This window comes from Danio rerio, chromosome 8, assembly GCF_052040795.2.
Source record: "Danio rerio strain M-AB ecotype USA chromosome 8, GRCz13ab, whole genome shotgun sequence".
In the NCBI taxonomy this organism is placed as follows: Eukaryota; Metazoa; Chordata; class Actinopteri; order Cypriniformes; family Danionidae; genus Danio; species Danio rerio.
In genome coordinates this window covers 55,996,765-56,018,613 of record NC_141028.1, presented here as the reverse complement: position 1 = coordinate 56,018,613, position 21,849 = coordinate 55,996,765, and the positions used below count along the sequence as shown (strand labels likewise).

The 21,849-nt window shown below is 34.4% G+C and overlaps 2 protein-coding genes and 1 long non-coding RNA gene across 3 annotated transcripts; 1 reads left to right on the top strand and 2 right to left on the bottom strand.

Annotated features, from left to right (window-relative positions):
• Positions 1–1,780: 1,780 nt before the first annotated feature.
• Positions 1,781–3,454, top strand: LOC147835821 (uncharacterized). Its single transcript, XR_015498566.1, has 2 exons — positions 1,781–3,210; positions 3,249–3,454. It is a non-coding gene; the product is annotated as an uncharacterized LOC147835821 (long non-coding RNA).
• Positions 3,455–10,121: 6,667 nt separating this feature from the next.
• On the bottom strand, positions 10,122–14,844 carry nppa (natriuretic peptide A). Its single transcript, NM_198800.3, is given in 2 exon segments — positions 10,122–11,603; positions 14,693–14,844. Coding segments are annotated over 2 exon segments (420 nt in total). The 5' UTR covers positions 14,807–14,844; the 3' UTR covers positions 10,122–11,297.
• Positions 14,845–18,873: 4,029 nt separating this feature from the next.
• On the bottom strand, positions 18,874–19,905 carry nppb (natriuretic peptide B). The gene is given in 3 exon segments (NM_001327776.1): positions 18,874–19,247; positions 19,379–19,634; positions 19,712–19,905. Coding segments are annotated over 3 exon segments (390 nt in total). The 5' UTR covers positions 19,829–19,905; the 3' UTR covers positions 18,874–19,230.
• Positions 19,906–21,849: the final 1,944 nt, after the last annotated feature.

Genomic DNA, 21,849 nt, shown 5'->3' with positions numbered 1-21,849 from the left:
ATAAACATCGTAAATGTGGCATTAAAGAAATTATTAGTAGATTTTTTTTAGAAGTCGTCCATAAAATGTATGCATTCACTTTTGATTATTTTTATAAAGGGATTTTTCACCCAAACTGACCTTTGCTGATTCAAACTTCTTATTTAAAATGCGTTGAAACGATAATAGTTTTTGGTTCAATGTACTTAAATTAGTAAAAACGGTTAGGTTCATTTAAGCGATTGGTGTTCTGTGGATAATCTGTAACGAGTTTCTTATGTTCAAAACAAAAGAAGATGATTTGAAAAATGTTTGTAACCATTTAATTTTTCCCTACTTTGGAAGGTAATTATTACAGGTTTATCTTTGTGTTCAGCAGAATATATAAAGAAACTTTCACTTGAGAGGGTGTGAATCGTGAGTACATTTTCACTTTTGGGGTGAACTATCCCTTTAAGTCAAGCCATTGCATTGATAATGCCTTATTTTTAACGACAAGCTAAAACGCAATACAAAGTTATTCCATTCCATTGTTTTGGCCTTTAAAACAAATTTTTTTCTTGTTATCGTGGGCATTGTTATTAAGTTTTAGTGTTTTAAGAACATTTAGACTTTTACTCATTCCATTGAAATGCCCTGACATTCTTGACGTCTTTCTGTCAGGGAAGAAAGTTCTCAGGGTGTGTTTGTTATCGTGAACCTATCGAACCACCAGAATATGGCTAAATTACAGGGATTCATGTTTGTTTTTGTAAAATACGGTAACATCCGCTGTAACTACAGCCGTGAAATCAGTATCATCACTCAACTGCAACTTGGGACTCAAAGTAAATAGTATTAAAAGAAATGAATGCACACTTTATACTACACAATCCTTATTTGTATTTGATTTATTTAAGATGAATTACATTAAGGACGTTTTGTCAAGCATATATGCTGCGCGTGGTTTTAATTTATGCTTTAAAATGTCATGTTTGTTTATTGTGATGACAGACACAATTTTACTTGCGTGATTTATAACATGCTGTTTCATTTTGAGTTTTTCTCTGACGACTGATGTGCTGCAGGGATGGAGAGTTGACTGAACAGCCTCCGTCTGTTATTGTAGCTTCATAAAACAACAGGCAAATGATTTCTGAAAGCCATCTGTAATCTTAGTACTCCATTGTGATGCCATGTACGCTATCATTATGGTTTTTCGGGAGATGGATTCGATGCACTGATCAAAATAAAATATATACCCTTGGACAAATTGATGTGAATTTAGCTTGTTCATATATCTTATCATGCTTCAGATAACTTTTATATTAATGGTACTGTATATAACTTGAGCTTCTAAAAGAATATGAAGGATTCTCATGGCCGTGCTCCGATTTAATAGACGAGACCCACAGAACCATCAAGATTTTTACACTTTGTTGCATTCATGTGACTTTATTCCCCATATGAGAGGCGTCTTCTAGCTGCCATCACCAAAAAGCCTTTGGTCACACTTTACAATAAGGTTCATTAGTAAATGTTTATTAATGCATTTACTAACATGAACAAACAATGAACAATACATTTACTACTGTATTTGTTCATGTTAGTTAACGTTAGTTAATGAAAATACAGTTGTTCATTATTAGTTAATGTTAACTCATGGTGCATTAACTAATGTTAACAAGCATGGCCTTGCATGTTAATAATGCATTAGTAAATGTTCAATTATGATTAATAAATGCTGTACATGTGTTGTTCATGATTAGTTCATGTTAGTAAATGCATTAACTAATGAACCTTATTGTAAAGTGTTACCAAGCCTTTAATATAAAGTATTAAATACTAGGGATGTAACGGTATCAGAATTTCACGGTACGATAATACCTCGGTATGAATGGCATGGTACGGTATTTATTGAATCATTTACAGAAAAAACAAAACTAATGAAAAGACTCGAAAAAGTGGCAAAAGTGTCAATGACATACAAATTAACCCTCTATCTGTAAGCTTTGAAACAGGAACTTTAATTTTTCTTTTTTTATGACAAAAAAATTATTAAATCATGTAAAAAAATAAAGTTTCAATTTAGTATTGTTGAAAACTCATCACATTAAACATTTAATCGCTCACTCACTTAGATAAAGATGGGTTTTTTAAGGAAAATTATCATATAAATTTAATATGGTAAAAGCTGGGATCTCTGGGCATTTACAATGTCCCCTGCAACAGAAAAAACCCGCTCATTTGGGACTGAGGTGCCTGCATAGCATTTTTTATTTGTCTGTCACCTTTTCTCTTTTCTCGTATCTTTTTAGAGAGAAACCGAAATGCTTCCACACATGCGATTTAAAACCCGCTTTAGGTTCGATCATTTCCAGCTCTTTCTCTTCCCCGCTACTAGCAGCACACTCCATTTCCGCATTACTGGATCTGTAGAAACAACAGACCGCAAAGGATGATGGCCATGCCTGGGCTGATGGGAATTGTAGTTCCCGCTACCTCCCGTTCGCTTCATTCGCCTAAGCAAACGTTTCTCAGAAGACATAGTTTTATTGAGTCATACGACTACGGTAATATATAAAAAAAAAATGCGGTACGGCGGTATTTACAATACCGTTACATCCCTATTAAATACATTTCAGTAGTTCAGCACTTTCTCCTTATGTCATTCCATTGTAATCACACAGAACTCATTTTTCAGATTTGTTTGTTTTGTTTTTTATGTTTGTATTGTTTGGGTTTTTACCAAAATCTGGTTCAATTCCATGTCAACAGCTCCTTTAGGAATATTATTGCCAGGAAAAAAAACATGACCATGTGTTTGATACTTATGTTACATTTTCATTCACATATTTTTGGTACATTTTAGTTTTGGCACAAAAAGCCTAATGGAAACAACATTTTGAAAATGTGCATACTAAATCGTATTGGATAAAAACGCACATATGTCACTACTATGGAAACACATTTACCAAAAAAATTCCAGCATGTTGGTCAAAGGAGTCTTGTGATTTTGTTCGAACGGATCATGTGATAACAAAAATTCATGTTATGGGATTGTTCAGACCAACCACATTGTAAAAAAATCTGAAATGTTGTTTTGATTTATCTAAAATCTCATCTCGTCAAAGTGGTTTGGTGTTATTACGACCCATATGTTTGCGTAAAACATATGCTGGAAAAGTTGGCAGTTCATTCCACTGTGTCGACCTTTGAAATAGAGACTAAACCGAAGGAAAATGAATGAACGTATCATTGGATGGAAGTTGTGGTAATTGAATTCCCAGCTGTTTTCTGGGATATTCCAGACTTGTGCATAAATCTAATTCACACCCTTGGATTGAAACATAAACAATTAATATTAATTTCATCTATGACTAATCATAATATTTTGGCTTGTCAGTGTACATTACTTAAGTTTGTGTCCAGTGAGTAGGGGAAGTGCTTAAAAAATACAATAAAAATTGTTGTGCAATAAAATCTTTTTATTTGACTGCATCGAAAATGTCATTTATTGCCATGAAGCTGAACTCAAAAGAGACATGATCATGAATACGTACAGTACAGTAAGAAGGAGACCATCATGGTGAATGATGAGTCGCTGCACCTGCTGTTCAGTCAGTCATATTCACAGCAGAGCTCAGTGCCCGATTCATTAAGTTCTTCACAGCTGAGTGCATGGAGTTAAACACACAGTGACACATGCATGCAGACCTCCTAATGTAGGCTGATGTGTCGGACATGGACTATTTCAGCGCAGATCTGATTTCCAAGAAGGAAACGATTAAGGCTCATAACAATGCTGTGAGCTAATTGTGGTTTTTCTCGATGGAAAATTAGGACGTTGTCATGACTTTCTTTCCAGTTCACATCTATGGTTTTCAGACCTCTCCTGAAGCCAAGCACTAGTAAATTAGTAGACCTGAAAGACCCTGGTTGCCTTCGGCTTGAGTAGGTATTACATTTGAATTTGTATTTACTACACGACTGTTAGAAAAGTATGTTCTATATACTGTAGTATGGATGTGAGTAGTATGACTGGAATTCTGATGTCTGTCTGACATTTTCAAGGCCGCTGTGTACGCTTGTTCAGATCTCAAATTTCTGTTGCAAGTGCCATTCGCACCTGCTGTTCTTCCACCAGAGGCTGCTGTTGATTGACTGTCGACTGACTACATGACTGACTGATCGACTGACCCACACTCCTCCCGTAAACCCAACCAATAGTGTTTTCAAAAGCACTGATAGACCCAAGCGGCATCATACCGCCCAGTAGCGTTCGTTTTAAAGATGAAATGCAACCATACATACTTCTGGCTACAAAATTCACGATCTCCAGAAACTTTTCAGAATGAGCCTGTGTTGACATATTTGCTTTTCCAAAGACCATTTCTAATTCATTTACCTATTCATTGAATCAATAATTTGTAACTTAAAGTCAACTAATCACTTTAAAAGCAATGGGTTTAATTTGCTTTTAAAAGTAAAGTCAACGAATCGCGTTTTACAGTGTATTGAAATTCTGGTAAACCATCTCCTTTTCTAACAGACATCTCAGTTCTTTGCCTGGATTGACCATGTACATGGCGGCACGGTGGCTCAGTGGTTAGCACTGTCGCCTCACAGCAAGAAGGCCGCTGGTTGGAGTCTCAGCTGGGCCAGTGTGCATATTTATTATTTTATTTTAAGTACTGAGTTTTGCTTTGTGTTGTTGTATATGTGTCTCTTTGTTGTGGTTCTCTTCTCTTCGCCTCTATGCGATGTCTTTCCGACAGGTTGCATTATGAGTTGGAAGCTGGAGATGGAAGCTTCCTAGCATAAAGATGCAAACACACTGCATTTTTTCACTCATAGACTTCCATTCACACGCATGCGAATATTGTCAGAGCGGAAACGCAATCTCTTGCGTCAAGTTTCACAATTCGCTGCGTTGGAAATTTCAAGCTTGGTGACCTCTGACCTGCGAAATCTCATCACTTGACTGCGTGAGACCAATCTAGGATCAAAACATGACCTCTCCGAACAAAAAAATTAAATATGGATTAATTGTTCGCTTTTTTTAAATGTCTTATTATCTTGTTTGATCCCGCCTCTTTTCGCTGCACCTTACGACAAAAATTCACAAGTTCAAACTCTATAGTGTCACCGCAGCTTAAGTCCATTTAAACTGGACTGGAAAGTCTGATCTCACGAGGAAACGTAGGTATTTTACGTTTTGTCAGTTTAGTGGCTAATTCGTACGGGTTTAGTCGTACGAAAATGTACAATTTTGTAAAGGAGGCACGGCACCCAACCCCCCCTTAACCTCAACCGTCATTGGGTGATGAGCAAATCGTACTAAATTGTATGAATTCGATTGTACAAATTCATACGAATTAGCCAATAAATCAAAAAGTTACGAATTGCTATGAGATTGTGTTGGACTGGAAAATTGTTGGGTGAGTAAACAAAACTTGTGGATGTTAAGTGGATGTTGTTTAATTTGTTTTAATTTATGTTCAGGTTAGAGGGTTTAAAACTAAGTTGAGTTTTTTGCTTGTTATTTTGGCTTAACCTCCGCAAGATTTTTGTCTCTTTTAAAGTTAAATATCAAATAAACTTGACTTTACGTTATTTCTTTGGTCAATCGTCTTTGTTGTTGTTTTTCTTTTGAACGAGAGATAAGACTCCGGGCTCTACATTCATTTTAGAGGAGTCCTATTTAATTTAATTTATTGTTACGTTTCTGGCTAGCTTTTTGGAGCCGTGCAAAGTTAAAAAACGTAACCACTCCGGTTTCCCCCGCGGTCCAAACGCATACGCTGTAGGTGAATTGATAAACTAAGTTGTCCATAGTGTATGTATGTATGTGTGTGTGTGTGTGTGTATGGGGGTTTCCCAATACTGGGTTGTCCCTGGAAGATCAGCTGCCATCTAAAACATATGCTAGAATAGTTGGCGGTTCATTCTCTGAAATATAGACTTAGGAAAATAAATGAATGACATGTACTCCTGTAAGGATTGTGGTCAGTCGCTGAAAATTCTTGTCCTGACAGCGATCTTACCCAGAAGGTGTAAGAGAGCATCAAAATGACTGTCCACCACCTGAAAGACTTGGTTTGACCCGTATGGTCATACATCATATCTGCCACTTATATCTCCCTCAGTGGATTAATCTCCTGGCTAACACCAATCCTCACCTTCAGCTCTGACGGAGGATTCAGAAGCTTGTCTAATTGGAAGATATGCAGGTCTTGGTCATTCTCTTGTCAGTGTTATCCCACTAGACCCACATTAGACCAAAGACATCATTCTCTGACAGTCTGTTAGTATGTGACGCGCTCCTTGGTTTGGACTGAAGTTTCTAATGAGAACCGTCCTGTGTGGCAGCAGTCGAAACGGAGGCATTATTCATGCAATCAGGAGACCCCGCAGAGCTTGTGTAATAGGATTAAGGCTGACACGGCGGTGGTTTTTTTACGGGTTAGTGCAGGTGTTGATAAGCTCAAGAGAAATAGCCACCTGCAGCTGTTGGACTCATTAAAGTGTAGTGCTGATGGGTCTTGTAATGAGTCTGATAATGGCCATTTGAAGAGAAGACGTGGGCGAAAAATTAGTCAGATACCTTATGAATGAAAGAAAGGGGCTGATGGTCAGTTACGTGTTATACATGGAGTCATTTAACCCATTAATAGTCACCATCCCGCCAGCAGGACGTTCAGGCTATTTCACAATACGTAGCTGTTACGTAGTTTGTTTACTGTCATCCTACTCCCCTTTTTTGGCCTTTATTAAATGGACAGGACAGTATTTCAGAAAGTAAAAACAAAGTGGGAGAGAGAGAGGGGGCAAGGGCGGGAAATGTCTTGAGCCGGGATTCGAACTCGGGACGCCCTGAAGTGCTACTGCATCATATGTCAGCGCACTAACCTCAAGGCTATTGCACCAACCAACCCATTTGATTCTATTTCAAGTCAGAATGAAATCGAAATGTACTTGGTTTATTTTTATATGTATACATTGGTCCCTTGTTATCCGCGGGGGTTACGTTCTAAAAATAACCCGTAATAGACGAAATCCGCAAAGTACTTTATTTTAACAATTATTCTAGATGTTTAAAAGCTGTAAAACCTCTCACTACACACTTTTCTCAGACAGGCGTTAACATTTTTACTCTTTTCTTTCTTGTTTAAACACTCCCAAAGTTCAAACCATCAGAGAAAAAGAAGTCCAGTATTATAGATCTTGATATATCTCTATAGATTTGATCTTAATTTATTTATTTCATAATGGCGCCCTACAGTCGTGTAACTTCTACCTTCTTTTAGCGTGTCCAGAAGTTCAACTTTTTGTGCAATGGTTAGCATCTTCCTCTGCCTTTTGGGTGCTACCCCAGGCGACTGGATGACTGATGTTGTTAGTTTGCACAGTTCTGACTTTTCAAACCATTTCTGAGGTGAATTATCTGCAGCTGCTTTCAGTAGTATGGCAATAAATGTCACGTAATATGGTATTTAAACTTGCATTTAGAGCATTTAACACTGTACAAAGCCCATAATCAGTACCTGAGGTGATCATTGTCCTAGTAGTGTATGCTGTTATTTTGCTGCGACGTCGCAGATATGGAAAGCATTTCAAAAATAGACATTTTGCACATCGCCCATGTGGATGGTTAGAACTAAAAATTTGTTTTAACATGAAAAAGAGACTTTCTATTTTGTGTAGCATAGCCTGTTGTTAGGACATGGTATTACTGAGCAATAGTTTATTATTCAATTGTACTTCGCTACAGCAATCCACATGCAAAATTCTTAAATATTTTTTAGAGGCTAAATTGAAATCAAATACAATAAAACTGTCCATACAACGATTTGATGCCTTCAAATATTGTCAGAATTATGAAAAAAATATGGTTTAAATATATGAAAACATAGGAGGGTGTTCTGACGATCTGTGCTACCTCCTCAGAATGTGTTACCGGTAGCTGAATCGGTCATATTTCATCTAATAAACAGGATTAGATCATCTTGTCAGCTTCAAATGTTTATCAGAATGAACTACCTACCTTAAGAAGGGTGTAAAAACAGGGACAGCACATTTTATCAGCTTCAAATTTCAATCGGAGTGAATTTCCACTTAAATGAATTAAATGAAACAAATGAAATAAAAAAAAATAAGGCAGTAGTTTACTCTGATAGATATTTGAAGCTGCTACACGTTTTTCTACATTGTTTAATAGAGTAGTTAATTTTGATTGATATTTGAAGTTGACAATATGTTACCCCTCGAAATTAACTACTACTCTATTAAACAATGTAGAAAGGCGTAGCAGCTTTAAATGTCTATCAGAGTAAACTACTGCCTTTATTTTTTGTTTGGAAATTTCATTAGTTTTATATATGATTTGTTTATTAGAGTGGTAGTTCACTTCGATTGACATTTAAAGCTGACAAAATGTGCTACCCCTGTTTATTTTAGATGAAATATGACAGATTGAGCTACCGGTAGCACATTCTGAGGAGGTAGCACAGATCGTCAAAACATTGGCGCCCTTATGTAATTACTAGTAGTCCCTGGTGGTGACATCTGATACTGCGCCCAAAGCGAGATAACTGCTTTAAATTGGAAATATAATTTGTTCAGACATTTAGCTTTGATTTTCCATAAAATTTCAGGCAGGTCTTGTAAAATACATATTTTAGGTAATATAATAAAATATACTATTTTTGTTTTAATATTTTCATAAACCTAAAGGCACACAACTTTTGTTTTATTTTTATTTTTGAACTTTGCTCATTTAATCCTTATGTACTGTTGGGAATGTTTTCATCCACTCTGGGGTGATTTTAGGTCATTAATTTGGCCATAACTTTTTCTGTGTTTCAGCAAGCAGAATTATTTTTGCTGACAAATATTATTTTGGGAAAATGCTTTGAATTAAAAAACAAAACAAAAACTCTTATAGAATCTGGGCAAATTTACTACCTTTTGTTATGTTAGGCATGAAATTAAACTGCTATAAAAATGCATCATATAAATATTAAACTGTTTTGCATGAATCTGTTAATCAACCTCAGTCCTGATTAAAAAAAACTACTAAATTGTTTAGAAAATTACAAGATTTTTATTCTTTAATTGTCAAATTCATAAATGATGTCACTGATTTGGTGAAAAAACACACATAATGACGTATTTTAATATATAAAGTAACTGTGGACTGTATTTTTTTTTTTTTACCTTTTATCAGTCTTGAACATGTGAAACAGCATTGTCTTTAATGCATTGCTTTTGGTTTATTTGAATTTTCTCTGTAATTTTACTGTTGGTTGCTGTTTTTGCCCCATTGACTTCCATTATAAACCCATTCTTTGATTACAAAACCATATAATCATACACTTTGATTGTTTTCCCTGTTAGCAAGTGTTAAAATTAGCAATTTGTACTGTTGATCATTAGTTGACACTGTTAACCTTTTAGATAGGCCTCTGCAAAAAAAAAAAAAAAGCTTAAGTTTCTGGATTTTATATGGAGTATAACAGCAAATTAACTTGTGTATGTGCGTCTGTGTGACCTTTGTGCACTTATCTTGATGCGTCTGAGAAAATCTACATATGCATCTGAGCTCTCAGAACTACATGGAGTAAACAAAAACAAAGACTGTGTAATTATGCACCATCAAATGTGGTTGTAATGGAGATCAATGGGGCAAAAAACAGCCACCAACAGTAAATTAGGAAGAAAAAATAAAAATCTAACAATGCATCAAAGCCAATGTTGTTACTAATTGTTCATATGTCCAAGATTGTGATAAAAGATAAAAAAAAAAAATCAGTTCAAGTACAATTTATGTTGAAAATATATCATTTTGTGTGTATTTTTTTCACCAAATCAGTGACATCATTTGGGAATTTGACAATTAAAAAGTTAAAATCCTGTAATTTTTTTAAAACATTTAGTATTTTTGATCTGGACTGAGGTTGATTAATAGATTTATATAAAAGAAAATTTAAAAATATATGTATCTGATGCATTTGTACAGCAGTTTATTTAGTGGATGTTTACATCCCCAACATGACTAAACGGTAGTAAATTTAAACAGTGCACAAGGACTAAGCTAAGAAGACGTCATGTTATTTCCAAAAAGAAAGCTGAGAGTTTAAAAAATAAAACTCCAATTGAAATGTGTTAAAACATCAGCTTTTATTTTCATTGACATCAAAACAGTTCTTGAACATATTTTTACATAAGTGCAGTATCATCTGTAAAAATCTGTGATATGCAAAACCAGAAACACAAACCAATTCATATACTGCACAGAAACCTCATACATGAATGCAAAACACAGTCAAATATTAAGAAATTCATGCCATTGCAGGATATGCTGTATGTATTTCAACATTTATATCAGCACTCAACTACTAGTACATAATAAATAAAACAAATATAAATGTCACAACAGTGATTACAAGATATGTAAGAATTCGGCAACAAAGTCATGATGGTTAAACAAATCTACGCAGTGTCAATATACATTCGATTTTAGTTTTTAATTTCTAGCCATTTATTACAAATGCAGGTTTATGAACTCGTATTTATATGGTTTATATGCAGTCTAAAGAACATATTGTTCAACACAATCTCATGACAATTCGTAACTTTTTAATTTAGTGGCTAATTCGTATGAATTCGTACGATCTAATTCGTACAACTTAGTATGATTTGCTCATCCCCAAATGTCAGTTGGGTTTAGGGGTGGGGTTAGGTGCCACGCCTCCTTTTAAAAATTGTACAATTTCAAACGACTGTACTCGTGTGAATTCATACGAATTAGCCACTAAATTGGCCGAACGTAAAATACATTTTCTCGTGAGATCAGGCTGGATTGTTTAATGTTTTATTCCTATTTTTAATTGTAGGTATTGTTCCGTCAAACACTGTTCTTTTAAAAGTTGGTGTGTAACATTGCAAATCCATTTAATGTTATTTACTGAAGGCTAAGCTCAATTAAAAAACAAAAACGTGGATCTACTTTTCCTCATTTAAATACTCATAAATTAATCCAAACACTAAGTTTGTTCATCAATCATAAATATATTGTAATTTCAGCAACACTCAATAGAGTCTTATTCGTTAACATTGGTTATTAAATTACATTATTAATGACATTAGTTTATTTTATTTCATGATGTATTAATTTACGTTAAAATACTTTTCATTTTGCCGCTATGCTAGTAATTATCAATAATTATTTACTAATGTATTAGTAAGTGTTAGTTCATGTTTATTAATGTTACCAAATTAAGCCTTATTGTAAAGTGTTACCGTCATTTTAAAATCACTGTATCCGCATATTGCAGCTAACCTTTTTTAGAGTTGCAACCGAGGGTGCTGGAAGACCCTATGCGATCCAGCCTTCCCCCAAAACAGCCAGACAAGCTTTTGCTTCGGGTCGACAATAGGAGATCTAGCAGGCGATTTCTCTGTGTGTCAAATCCATCCGAGGGGTTGGAGTCCTCCCCCGGAGCTGCTGCTTCCTCTCGGTCTCTGTCCCAGGATGTGGAAGGGGGGCTCTGCTCCAGCACGGTGTTGCTGTCTTCATAATCTACGGCTCTCTCTGACGCCTCTTCTGTGGCCAGGGCCTCCTCAAACTGCTGCAGCAAGCTCTGGAAAGAAGCATAGCGTTGTAAACGGAAGTGTTGCAATATTGCCTTGTCTTAAACACAATGCTTATGTTTCTCATAGAAGCACCTGTGCTACTTTGCATTAAAATATAATCCTCAAAAAGGAAAAAGTGATGTTTGAAACTAATTTCGAGAGAAGCTTTTGATATGATTGATCGCGGCTGGTTTCTCATCCTTAATCCGTAATAATTCAATCAGACTGGTTTAAGCTTACTAAAGACTGATTTCACCCTACTGCCTTATCTTTGTTTTGGAAGAATCCTCTCTTGCACCCCATCGCTTTCTTTTCCTTCTTTACCGCGAGGAGCTCTCAAGACTTACCTGATCTCGGACCCCCTTACATGCTTAAAGATTTGGCGGGATCCCTGGGCTCAATTATCCCCAAGTTCAGGGTTCTCTCCCAGGACAGCATGCCAAACTTGCTAATAGTGTCAAGCAATAATCTAATCCTAAACTCTTGGAATCAACTTTGGACAAAAGTGATGCGCAGATGACCCTGACCTTAATATATTGTATCTTTTATATATTGAATCCCAAGGTCATTAAAAAAATACCATTAATAAATGCTCCAAAAGACCCCAACCTTCTTTATTTTTTTTTTTATTTATTTTTTTTGCTGTCAAGAACCATTTTTGCTTTCCAAAAGAACTTTTTAGTAGACAACTGTGAAAAGAACCCTTTTTCCATAGCATGAACAACATTTCGAGAATTTAAAGAACCTTTTTTCCACTATAAGAACCATTTGTTCAATGGAATATTTCAAAAAGTAAATCAAAAGAATTTTTAAAGAACATTTTGTCCAATGGAAAAAGTGTTTTTCCACTATAAAAACCTTTTTATTTCCCAATTGAACATGTCCAGGTGAATCTAAAGATATTTTTCCACTATAAGAACTTTTGTCTAATAGAAAGTTCAATAAGTGCAACAAAAAAATTCCAGAATAACAACCTTTTGTTTAACGAAACATTTTCATAGGTGCACCTAAATAATTTTTTTTCCACTTTATAAAAACCTTTTGTCCAATAGAAAATTTCCATAGGTGCATCCAATATATGTTCTCACAATAAGAACCATTTGTCCAATGGAAAATTTCCATATAGGTGAATCTGAAGTTCCATGGATCCATGTAAAGATTTTTCCTCATTATAAGATCCTTATGTCCAATGGAACGTTCTATGTAAAGATTTTTTCCCTATTATAAAAACCTTTTGTCTAATGGAAAATTCCATAGGTACATAAAGTTTTTTTTTCCACTTTAAGAACCTTTTGTCCAGTGAAACTTTTCCATATATGCATCTAAATATTTTTTTTTACTATAGGAATTTTTTTTTACTTTTTTAATGGAAAATTTCTATGGGTGCATATAAAAAGAATGTTTCCAGCAAAAAGAACTATTTGTTCAATGGAAAACGTCCATAGGTGAATCTAAAGATTTTTTTCTCCACTGCAAGAGCCTTTTGTCTAATGGAAAGTTCCATAGATGCATGTAAAGATTTTTTTCTTTATAAGAACCTTTTGACTAGTGAAACATTTCCATATATGCATCTAAATATTTTTTTCTATTATAAGAACATTTTGGCTAACAGAAAATTTCCATAGGTGCATCTAAAAAGAATGTTTCCAAAAATAAGAACCATTTGTCCAATACAAAAAGTCCATGGGTGAATCTATAGGTTTTTTCCACTATGAGAACCTTTTGTCTAATGGAAAGTTCCGTAGATGCATGTAAAGATTTTTTCCAAGATAAAAACATTTTGTCCAATGGAAAATGTCCATAGGCACATCTAAAAAGAATGTTTCCAACAAAAGGAACCATTTGTTTAGTAGAAAACTATAGGTGAGTCTAAAGATTTTTTCCCACTATAAGAAGCTTTTGTCTAATGGAAAGTTCCGTAGGTGCATGTAAAGATATTTTTTGTTCCATTATAAGGATCTTTTGTCCAATGGAATATTATTATAGGTGCAAAAAAAAAAAACACACACACACAATAAGAACCTTTTGAATTAAATAAAATGTTCCCACTATATGTAAAAATCTTTTTTTGTCCAATGTAAAATTTCCAATTAGAACTGTTTGTCCACTGCGAAGTTCTATAGGCCCTTGTAAAAAATTTTTCCATTATAAGAACCTTTTATCCAATGGAATGTTCCATCGGAATGATGTCTAATAGATAGTTCCATTGGTGCATCTAAGTGTTTTTTTTTTCTTTCTACTATAAGAATTTTTTTTTAAAGGAAAATTTCTATAGGTGCATCTAAATTTTTTTTCCCAAAAATAAGAACCATTTGTCCAATAGAAAATGTCCATAGGTGAATCTAAAGATGTTCTTTCCACTATAAGAACCTTTTGTCAAATGGAAAGTTCCGTAAATGCATGTAAAGATTTTATTTTCAATTATAAAAACATTTTGTCCAGTGGAACATTTACATATATGCATCTGAAAAATTCGACTATAAGAACTTTTTGTCCAATGGAAAATTTCCATAGGTGCATCCAGTATTTTTTCTCACAATAAGAACTATTTGTCCAATAGAAAATTTCCATAGTTGAATCTAAAGACTGTGTTTCCACTAAGAATCTCTTGTCCAAAGGAATGTTGTTCCACATGTGCATCTAAGCATTTCTTTTTGTATACTATAAGAACTTTTTGTCCAATGGAAAATGTGCATAAGTAAATTGCAATCATTTTCCCCTAAACACCTTGTGTGTCATAAAGATTTGAAAAATGACTATATGTGCATATAAAAATCCCTCGCACAATACGAACCATTTGTCCAACGGAAGTTGTTAATAGGTGAATCGCAATACTTTTGGAGAATTGGAAAGTTTCCATGGATGTTAAAGATTCTTTAAGTAAACATGCTGCCAATGACTTTTTAAGAGTATCTAATAATTTTACTTCTTATTTTTTCGATATTGAAATTCCCATAAAGAACCTTCAACATCAACAGAAAACTTCAACTGTACAAAACATTGTAAAAGAAGTTGTTTCAGTGATGAAAAACCACAAACTTTTAAGAGCACTGACTGTTTACCTCACATTGAAATGGTTAAACATAAACCCAAATACCTTGAGCTTGGCCATGTTGCTGTCAGAGCTGTGTCTGCTCAACGTGTGCGCTTGTACATCCGTCTGCTGCCAAACCAGGAGCAGCAGTCCTGTCAGAATTAGTCCCCCGGCCATCTCTGAGTGTCTCTGAATGCGTTTTCTAGCCCTCTGAACTGGCTTGGCTCTTATATAGGGACAGTTGGCTGTCAGTGGCTCATCCGTGGTAAAGCGTGTGAAGTGCATTCCGACACCTCGTCCGTGATAACGCTTGCTGGGGCAGATTTCCTTTTAAGTGGCTGTTTTTCGCCGGCCTGGAGAAGTCCTGGTAACTCGGACACAAACAGTGACCTCAGGCATCATGGGGAATGAATCCACTGCACACGAGTGGCTCACATGCTTCCGGCATCAGATACAAACTACAACTGAGTATACCATAAGGGGTTAAAGCAGACCGCAAGCCTATATATAGGCCAATCAGGCAGACTGAAGGGATGACTTTGTGGACTATATGTAAAATATGTTTATTGGAGAGGTTTTTTCTGACTTATTCCTTGTGTTGTTGGCATGATGACCGCTCATAATATTTTACTACACTGATACGACACTGTTAAAAACCCTGTTTATTATAGGTTTTCTGTATTTTCTGTTTATTAACGTTTGCGAGTTGCATTATGGGATGTTAATCTCTGCTCTGTCGACTTTCAATGTTGAAAATTAAACATTACAGTTTAACAAAGTGATTTTTATTGACATTTTAGTAGTTTGAAATAATATATGTTTAAGAAATAATATATAGAGAGAGATACACTGACCGGCCACTTTATTAGGTACACCTTACTATTACCGGGTTGGACCCCCTTTTGCTTCAGAATCGCCTTAATCCTTCGTGGCATGGATTTAACAAGGTACTAGAAATATTATCAGAGACTTTGGTCCATATTGACTTGATAGTATCACGAAGTTGCTGTAGATTTGTCAGCTGCACATCCATGCATTTGAATCTCCTATTCCACCACATCCCAAAAGTGCTCTATTGGATTGAGATCTGGTGACTGTGGAGGCCATTTGGATACAGTGAACTCATTGTCATGTTCAAGAAATCAGTCTGAGATGATTTGTGACATGGCGCATTATTCTGCTTAAAGCAGCCATCAGAAGATTGGTCATTCACTTTGGTCATAAAGGAATGGACATGGTCAGCAACAATACTCAGTAGGCTGTGGTGTTGGCACGATGCTCAGTTGGTACTAATGGCCCCAAAGTGTGCCAAGAAAACATCCCCCACACCATTACACCAGTATAAGTATTTATTAATCTTAGTTGTTTTTAACGTTGACTGATAAATTATTAAAAAGAAAAGACAGGTTGGTGCTTGATATTTAACAAACTTGAGGTATCATGATATCATTTTTCAGGTAGACGAAATCTGCAGAGATTTTTTGCTATTACTGTGAAGAATTTCTGCGGAATTATTTTGGGAGTATCATAACTAAAACCTTTATATGTGAAATAATTATATATAAATAATTAAAAATAATTATAAATAATTAAAAATTATATATTTTAAACTTTTATTTATCCAATTAGATTCATTTTATTTGGTAAACAAAGCAAGTCTCTTATATAATATCTCTACTAAAAGAAAGAATATATTACTTTACAAACAGCATTGTACATAAATCAGATGAACATTTTCATATAAGTCAATATAATTACTGTAAGTAATTTAAAAACTAAATAAATATACAATTACACACATTTACTCAAGTAAATAAACAGATTTAATAATGGGCTGAAAATCTGCGGAATTGTGCACGCTCAGATTCCTTGTGGGCCTAGTAACTAATGCTAACTAATGGGATCTTATTAAAGTATAACCTAATAAGGAAGTTTCATTTTTTTGTGAAGCCCTGGACCCTTAGATATGATTATCCTTCTGTGTGGGACCCCACTCTAACATGTAAGTGCATTTGTAATAAAATCTAAATTACTATCATAAATGTGTCTCCAATATCACTTGGGGGAAAATATTAAGTTACATGTATATTAGTACAGTTTTTCCACTCATTATATTTATATATTTGCTAATTCGTTTACTCGTTGTAAGCCTAAATATTCATTTTAAAATGTATTTTTATTTTTATGTATTTGTATTGTTTTATTGCATTGTCTAATGATTTTGAATTTTATTTGAATTTTAAATTTTTTATTATTTAAAAATGTTCATAAATAATATTAGGTTACTTTTTTATAATATATTTTATATTATTCTGTTTTTAATGTTTTTAAGATGTACATTTATTTTTATTTAATTAATTACTAATTGTTTATTCACTTTAATTCCAGTTTCAGCCCAATCTTAATTTCAGCTATAGCTATATAATATATACTATATATATTATATACACTTAAAATATAAATTAAAGGTGAATTGGAACAGTTTCTACTGATTTACTATATTTATTTATTTGCACTTTTATTTGCTTATTTTAACCATCATATAATTACTCACTTTATCTTTATGTATTAGTAAAATTTGTATTATAATTTGTATCAATTTGTTATTTTGTAGCAGTAATGATTTTGAATGGATTTGAATTATATATATATATATTTTATTTTTTTATTCATTTAAATCATTTAAAAATTTATTTAAAGTCATTATAATGAATATATCTGTCACAATCACCAGTGATATAGGCCTTGCAAATGACCAGAAAACATGCACCCAGAGTACAAACCTGCCACTGATATGAACTACAAAACCCGTCATGCATGTCACAAACACACCTGTTTCAGTTCTTTCCAGTGCTCTTGCTACTCAGACTATAAAACGCCTCATTCACAAATATTCTTTGCTGAGTCTTGTTTCTCTAAAAACATTTGCAAGCGTTATTCCAGTCAAGCCTTGCTTTTTGATAATTGCCTTGTTCAATTGTTTATTTGCTGTTTGCCCGTAACCTTGACTACACTTCCGAATTACCCTCATGATATTTTTTGTACCTGTTGACCATTGCCTGTCTGACAATTCTTAATAAACTGCATGTGGATCTTTAACACTGTTGCCCAGCATTCTAATGCTACAATAATGTTGTAATATTTCCATTTTTATTATTTTTTTTTATTATATATCTTATATTATTTGATCCTTTTAATGTTTCTAAATGTTCTAAAAAGTGTATTTATGTATTTCATAACCTATTATTTAATAAATTACTAATTTTTTATTCATTTTAATTCCAGTTTAAGCCCAGTTTTAATTTAAACTAGCCATATAATTTGATATACACTTAATATTTAAATTAAACTTTGGCAGCTTGTCCTTTTTCCCATTTCTATTATGGAAATTTTCATTAAATGTTGTTAGATGTACTGTTCTATATTTCCCTGCAAAGGTTTTTCATACAATTTACACTACGCTTTAAGTCAGTATTGTGACCTTGAGTTTGTGTGAGTAATGTGCAGTGATGTCGCTCTCCATGGTGCTGAAACAGGTTGAACTGATAATGATGCCCTGAGGATCTTCTCCATAGACAGTTTGATCAATCTAACCATGTTGTTGTTATAAGATGAGCACTGCAAAAACTCCCTTAAACTATAGCTTCAATTATACTTAATAACATGAGGATTTAAAATAGCTTTACAGTGCTCAGCATAATTGAGTACACCCCATGTAGAAAATGAATGTTTTTATCCATTTCTTAGTGAATATAGGCAATATATTTTGGTGCATTTAAACAAAACAGATTTATTAAACAGATATATTTATTAAAATAATAGTTTAGTCATTAAACATTTTTAGAAATTGAAAGATACAATTAAATTCAAGCAAAATGTTGCAAAAAAAAATTACAACCTACAATATTTCAACTAAAATGTAACATTTTTTGCGTCTCTTCGTTTTTTCTTTTTTTAAAGTCAATATTTAATATTTTTCTATAACATATGAATTTGGGTGTACTAGTTTTTGGACTGTTATAGTAAGTTATTTTGTTTGATAAGCTATTTATTTGGCTTCAGTACTGCCTAAAATAATGTATATGCACAAATACAATATTGCATAGCTTCCTATTAAAAATCTGAGTTTAAAAGAGAGAATTGTGGGGGGTGTACCTATATATGCCAAGCATTGTAAAAAAAAATTAAATAACATGCTTTCATATTGAAATTAGGACGGGAAATTAATTAAAAAAGACGACCAAGGCATGTGTAAACATTTATTAAATATTATAGAGGACAATTACAACAGATTGGATCGACAGTTCAATTTAAATATGCATATAAATATACAACTTAAACAATTTAATAAATATCTAAATAAATATGCATAGTTAAGAACACTTTAAATCGGAGATAATGACACTGTAAAAATATTGTGTCGGATAACCTTAAAATGCGCTTCAAATGGTAACAAATTTACCCTTTTAAGTAAAAAAATACATATATTTCGTATTAACCTGAATACATTAGGTTACCAAAAGAGGTCATTGTGAGGTTAAATCAAGTAGAAACAACGCATGTTCATTGTTTACAGTGTAGAATTCCTAATCGTTAAGACTTCAGTTCTTCTTGGGACCTGAAAAAGAAGAGAAGTGTGTAAGTTGTTAACACATTGAATCGACAAACAAACAAACAAATGCAAACAAATAAAAAGTATATTTATTCAAAATACGCTATTTATGTTGAAGTATTTATAATGTAGGCTACCTGAGCGCCCGACTGTGTTACATCCTAAAGACGACATTGAACCGATTCTGTCCAGTTTGCTCCCGAAACACCCCGAGTTTTTCTTCTTTGAGTCTTTACGCACAGTCTTTAAGTCCCGAGCAGAAAGATACTCTCTCAGGTAAGTATCGGGCTGCTCTTCAGCTCGGGTTTCTTCAATATTTGCCGCCTTTACTTCTCTTTCCGCCGGTGTTTGGTCTTGAGCTGGAATGGACTCTTCAAGTCGTTGAAGGAGAAACTGAAAGAGGTCGCATGTGATTTATTAGTAATCATTCACTTCGCTTTTTGATGAATATTAAGATTTTTAAGTCTTACCTTTAAAACACCCATGTCGTCGTTTGTTAAGGCTGTGCTTTGAAGCGGGAATGTGCTCATGTGTTGAACGCTGAGGAGAAAGAGAAGGCCGACTACGGGAATGTGAAGCGATTTCATGTCTCCTGATATACTTTTTTTTTTTTAAATCTTCTTCGCAGTTCTTCTGTGCTCTCTGTGTAGTCGTCTGTATTCCCCTCAGAAGAACTTCGAGGTCTTTTATACCTAAAAGTTTGACACGCCAGTAATGTGAGGAATGACCGCTGCATTCCGACACCTCAGCCCCTGATAAAGGCTGCTGTCGGAAATGAGTCCTTTAAAGCTTATAGACGAGTCCAAATGGGCCAGTGACGGTAACTCATCATGAATCACTTTCCCCCCCCTTTTTTACTGTCTTCCCTGAAATAATTCACGTCAAGTGTCTTACTGGAGGATACGTGAAGGTTTTGTGGTAGGTACTGTAACACCTCATCACACTTAATAAGTCTAATATAGCCTACACTGTAAAAAATGCTGGGCTCCATACAATATTTTTGTGTTGGGACAACATGAAGTTAACTTATTAGTTTTTATAAATTGAACTTAACATATTAAACATAAAACAATTTGACCAAAAAAAAAAAAAAAAAACGTAATTTTTTAGAGTTTAAGTCTATTAAAAGACATCAGCCTGCTAGTGTGTATATACATTCACCAGTCACTTTATTAGGTAAACTTTACCAATGGCATAGATTCAACAAGGTACTGGTAATATTCCTCTGAAATATATTTCGGTTCAGATTTGTCGGCTGCACATCCATGATTTACATCCAAAAGGTGGCCTATTGGATTGAGCTCTGGTGACTGTGGAGGCCATTTGAGTACAGTGAACTCATTGTCATCACTGAGATGATTCATGCTTTATGCTATGGCATGTCATACTGCTGGAAGTAGACGTCAGAGGATGGGTACACTGTGATCATAAAGGGATGGACATGGTCAGCAACAATACTCAGGTAGGCTGTGGCGCTGACACGATGCTCAATTTGTGCTATTTACATCGCATTTACATCGACAGTTCTTTCACATGGAAAACACACATTGAGTGGGTTTGTTCTCGTTTACACCAGAGATTGTATTTTTTATGGAGGTTGCATCTTTTTGGAGTTAACAAGAATCTCATGATGTTGTTTTTTAAAGCAGTACTTGAAAGCATTGTTAGAAATGGTATCACAGTGTGGTTTGGCAACCTATCAGTTCAGTGTAAATCTAAATTGATGCATCTCTTAAAGACAGCATGGAAAATTGTTGGGCACGATGAATATTTTAATCCTCAAGTTTTATATGAGAACTGTGTCCTCAATCAGGTGGAAAGGATTGTGAATGATCCAACTCATTTTTTGTTTCCACATAATGAACTGCTTCCCTCTATAGAAGATATAGAGTCCAAAAGTGTAGGTTAAACCGTTATAAGAAATCCATCGTTCCTGTTTCAGTGGGTTTATTTAACAAGATTGAATCTTAATTAGCATTATGAATTTAAAATTTAAATTTAGTATAAAACTATTTTAGTATTACTAATTTAGTTTAAAACTACCACTACTAATGGGACCAAAGTGTGCCAAGAAAATATCCCCCACACCATTACACCATTGATACAAGGCAGGATGGATCCATGATTTCATGTTGTTGATGCCAAATTCTGACCCTGACATCTGAATGTCACAGCCGAAATCGAGACTCATCAGACCAGGCAACGTTTTTCCAATCTTCTATTGTCAAATTTCGGTGAGCCTGTGTGAATTGTAGCCTCAGATTCCTGTTCTTAGCTGACAGAAGTGGCACCTGGTGTGGTCTTCAGCTGCTGTAGCCCATCTGCCTCAAGGTTGGACCTGTTATGCGTTCAGAGATGCTCTTCTGCAGACCTCTGTTCTAACGAGTGGTTATTTGAGTTACTGTTGCCTTTCTATCAGCTGGAACCAGTCTGGCCATTCTCCTCTGACCTCTGGCATCAACAAGGCATTTGCGTTAATGAGCAGTTGGACAGGTGTACCTAATAAAGTGGCTGGTGAGTGTAACAAAGCTGTAAATAATATATTAACCTTTAAGAATATGTATCAAAACACTGATCTTAAAGCTTTTACTAATGAATGTGAGAGCAG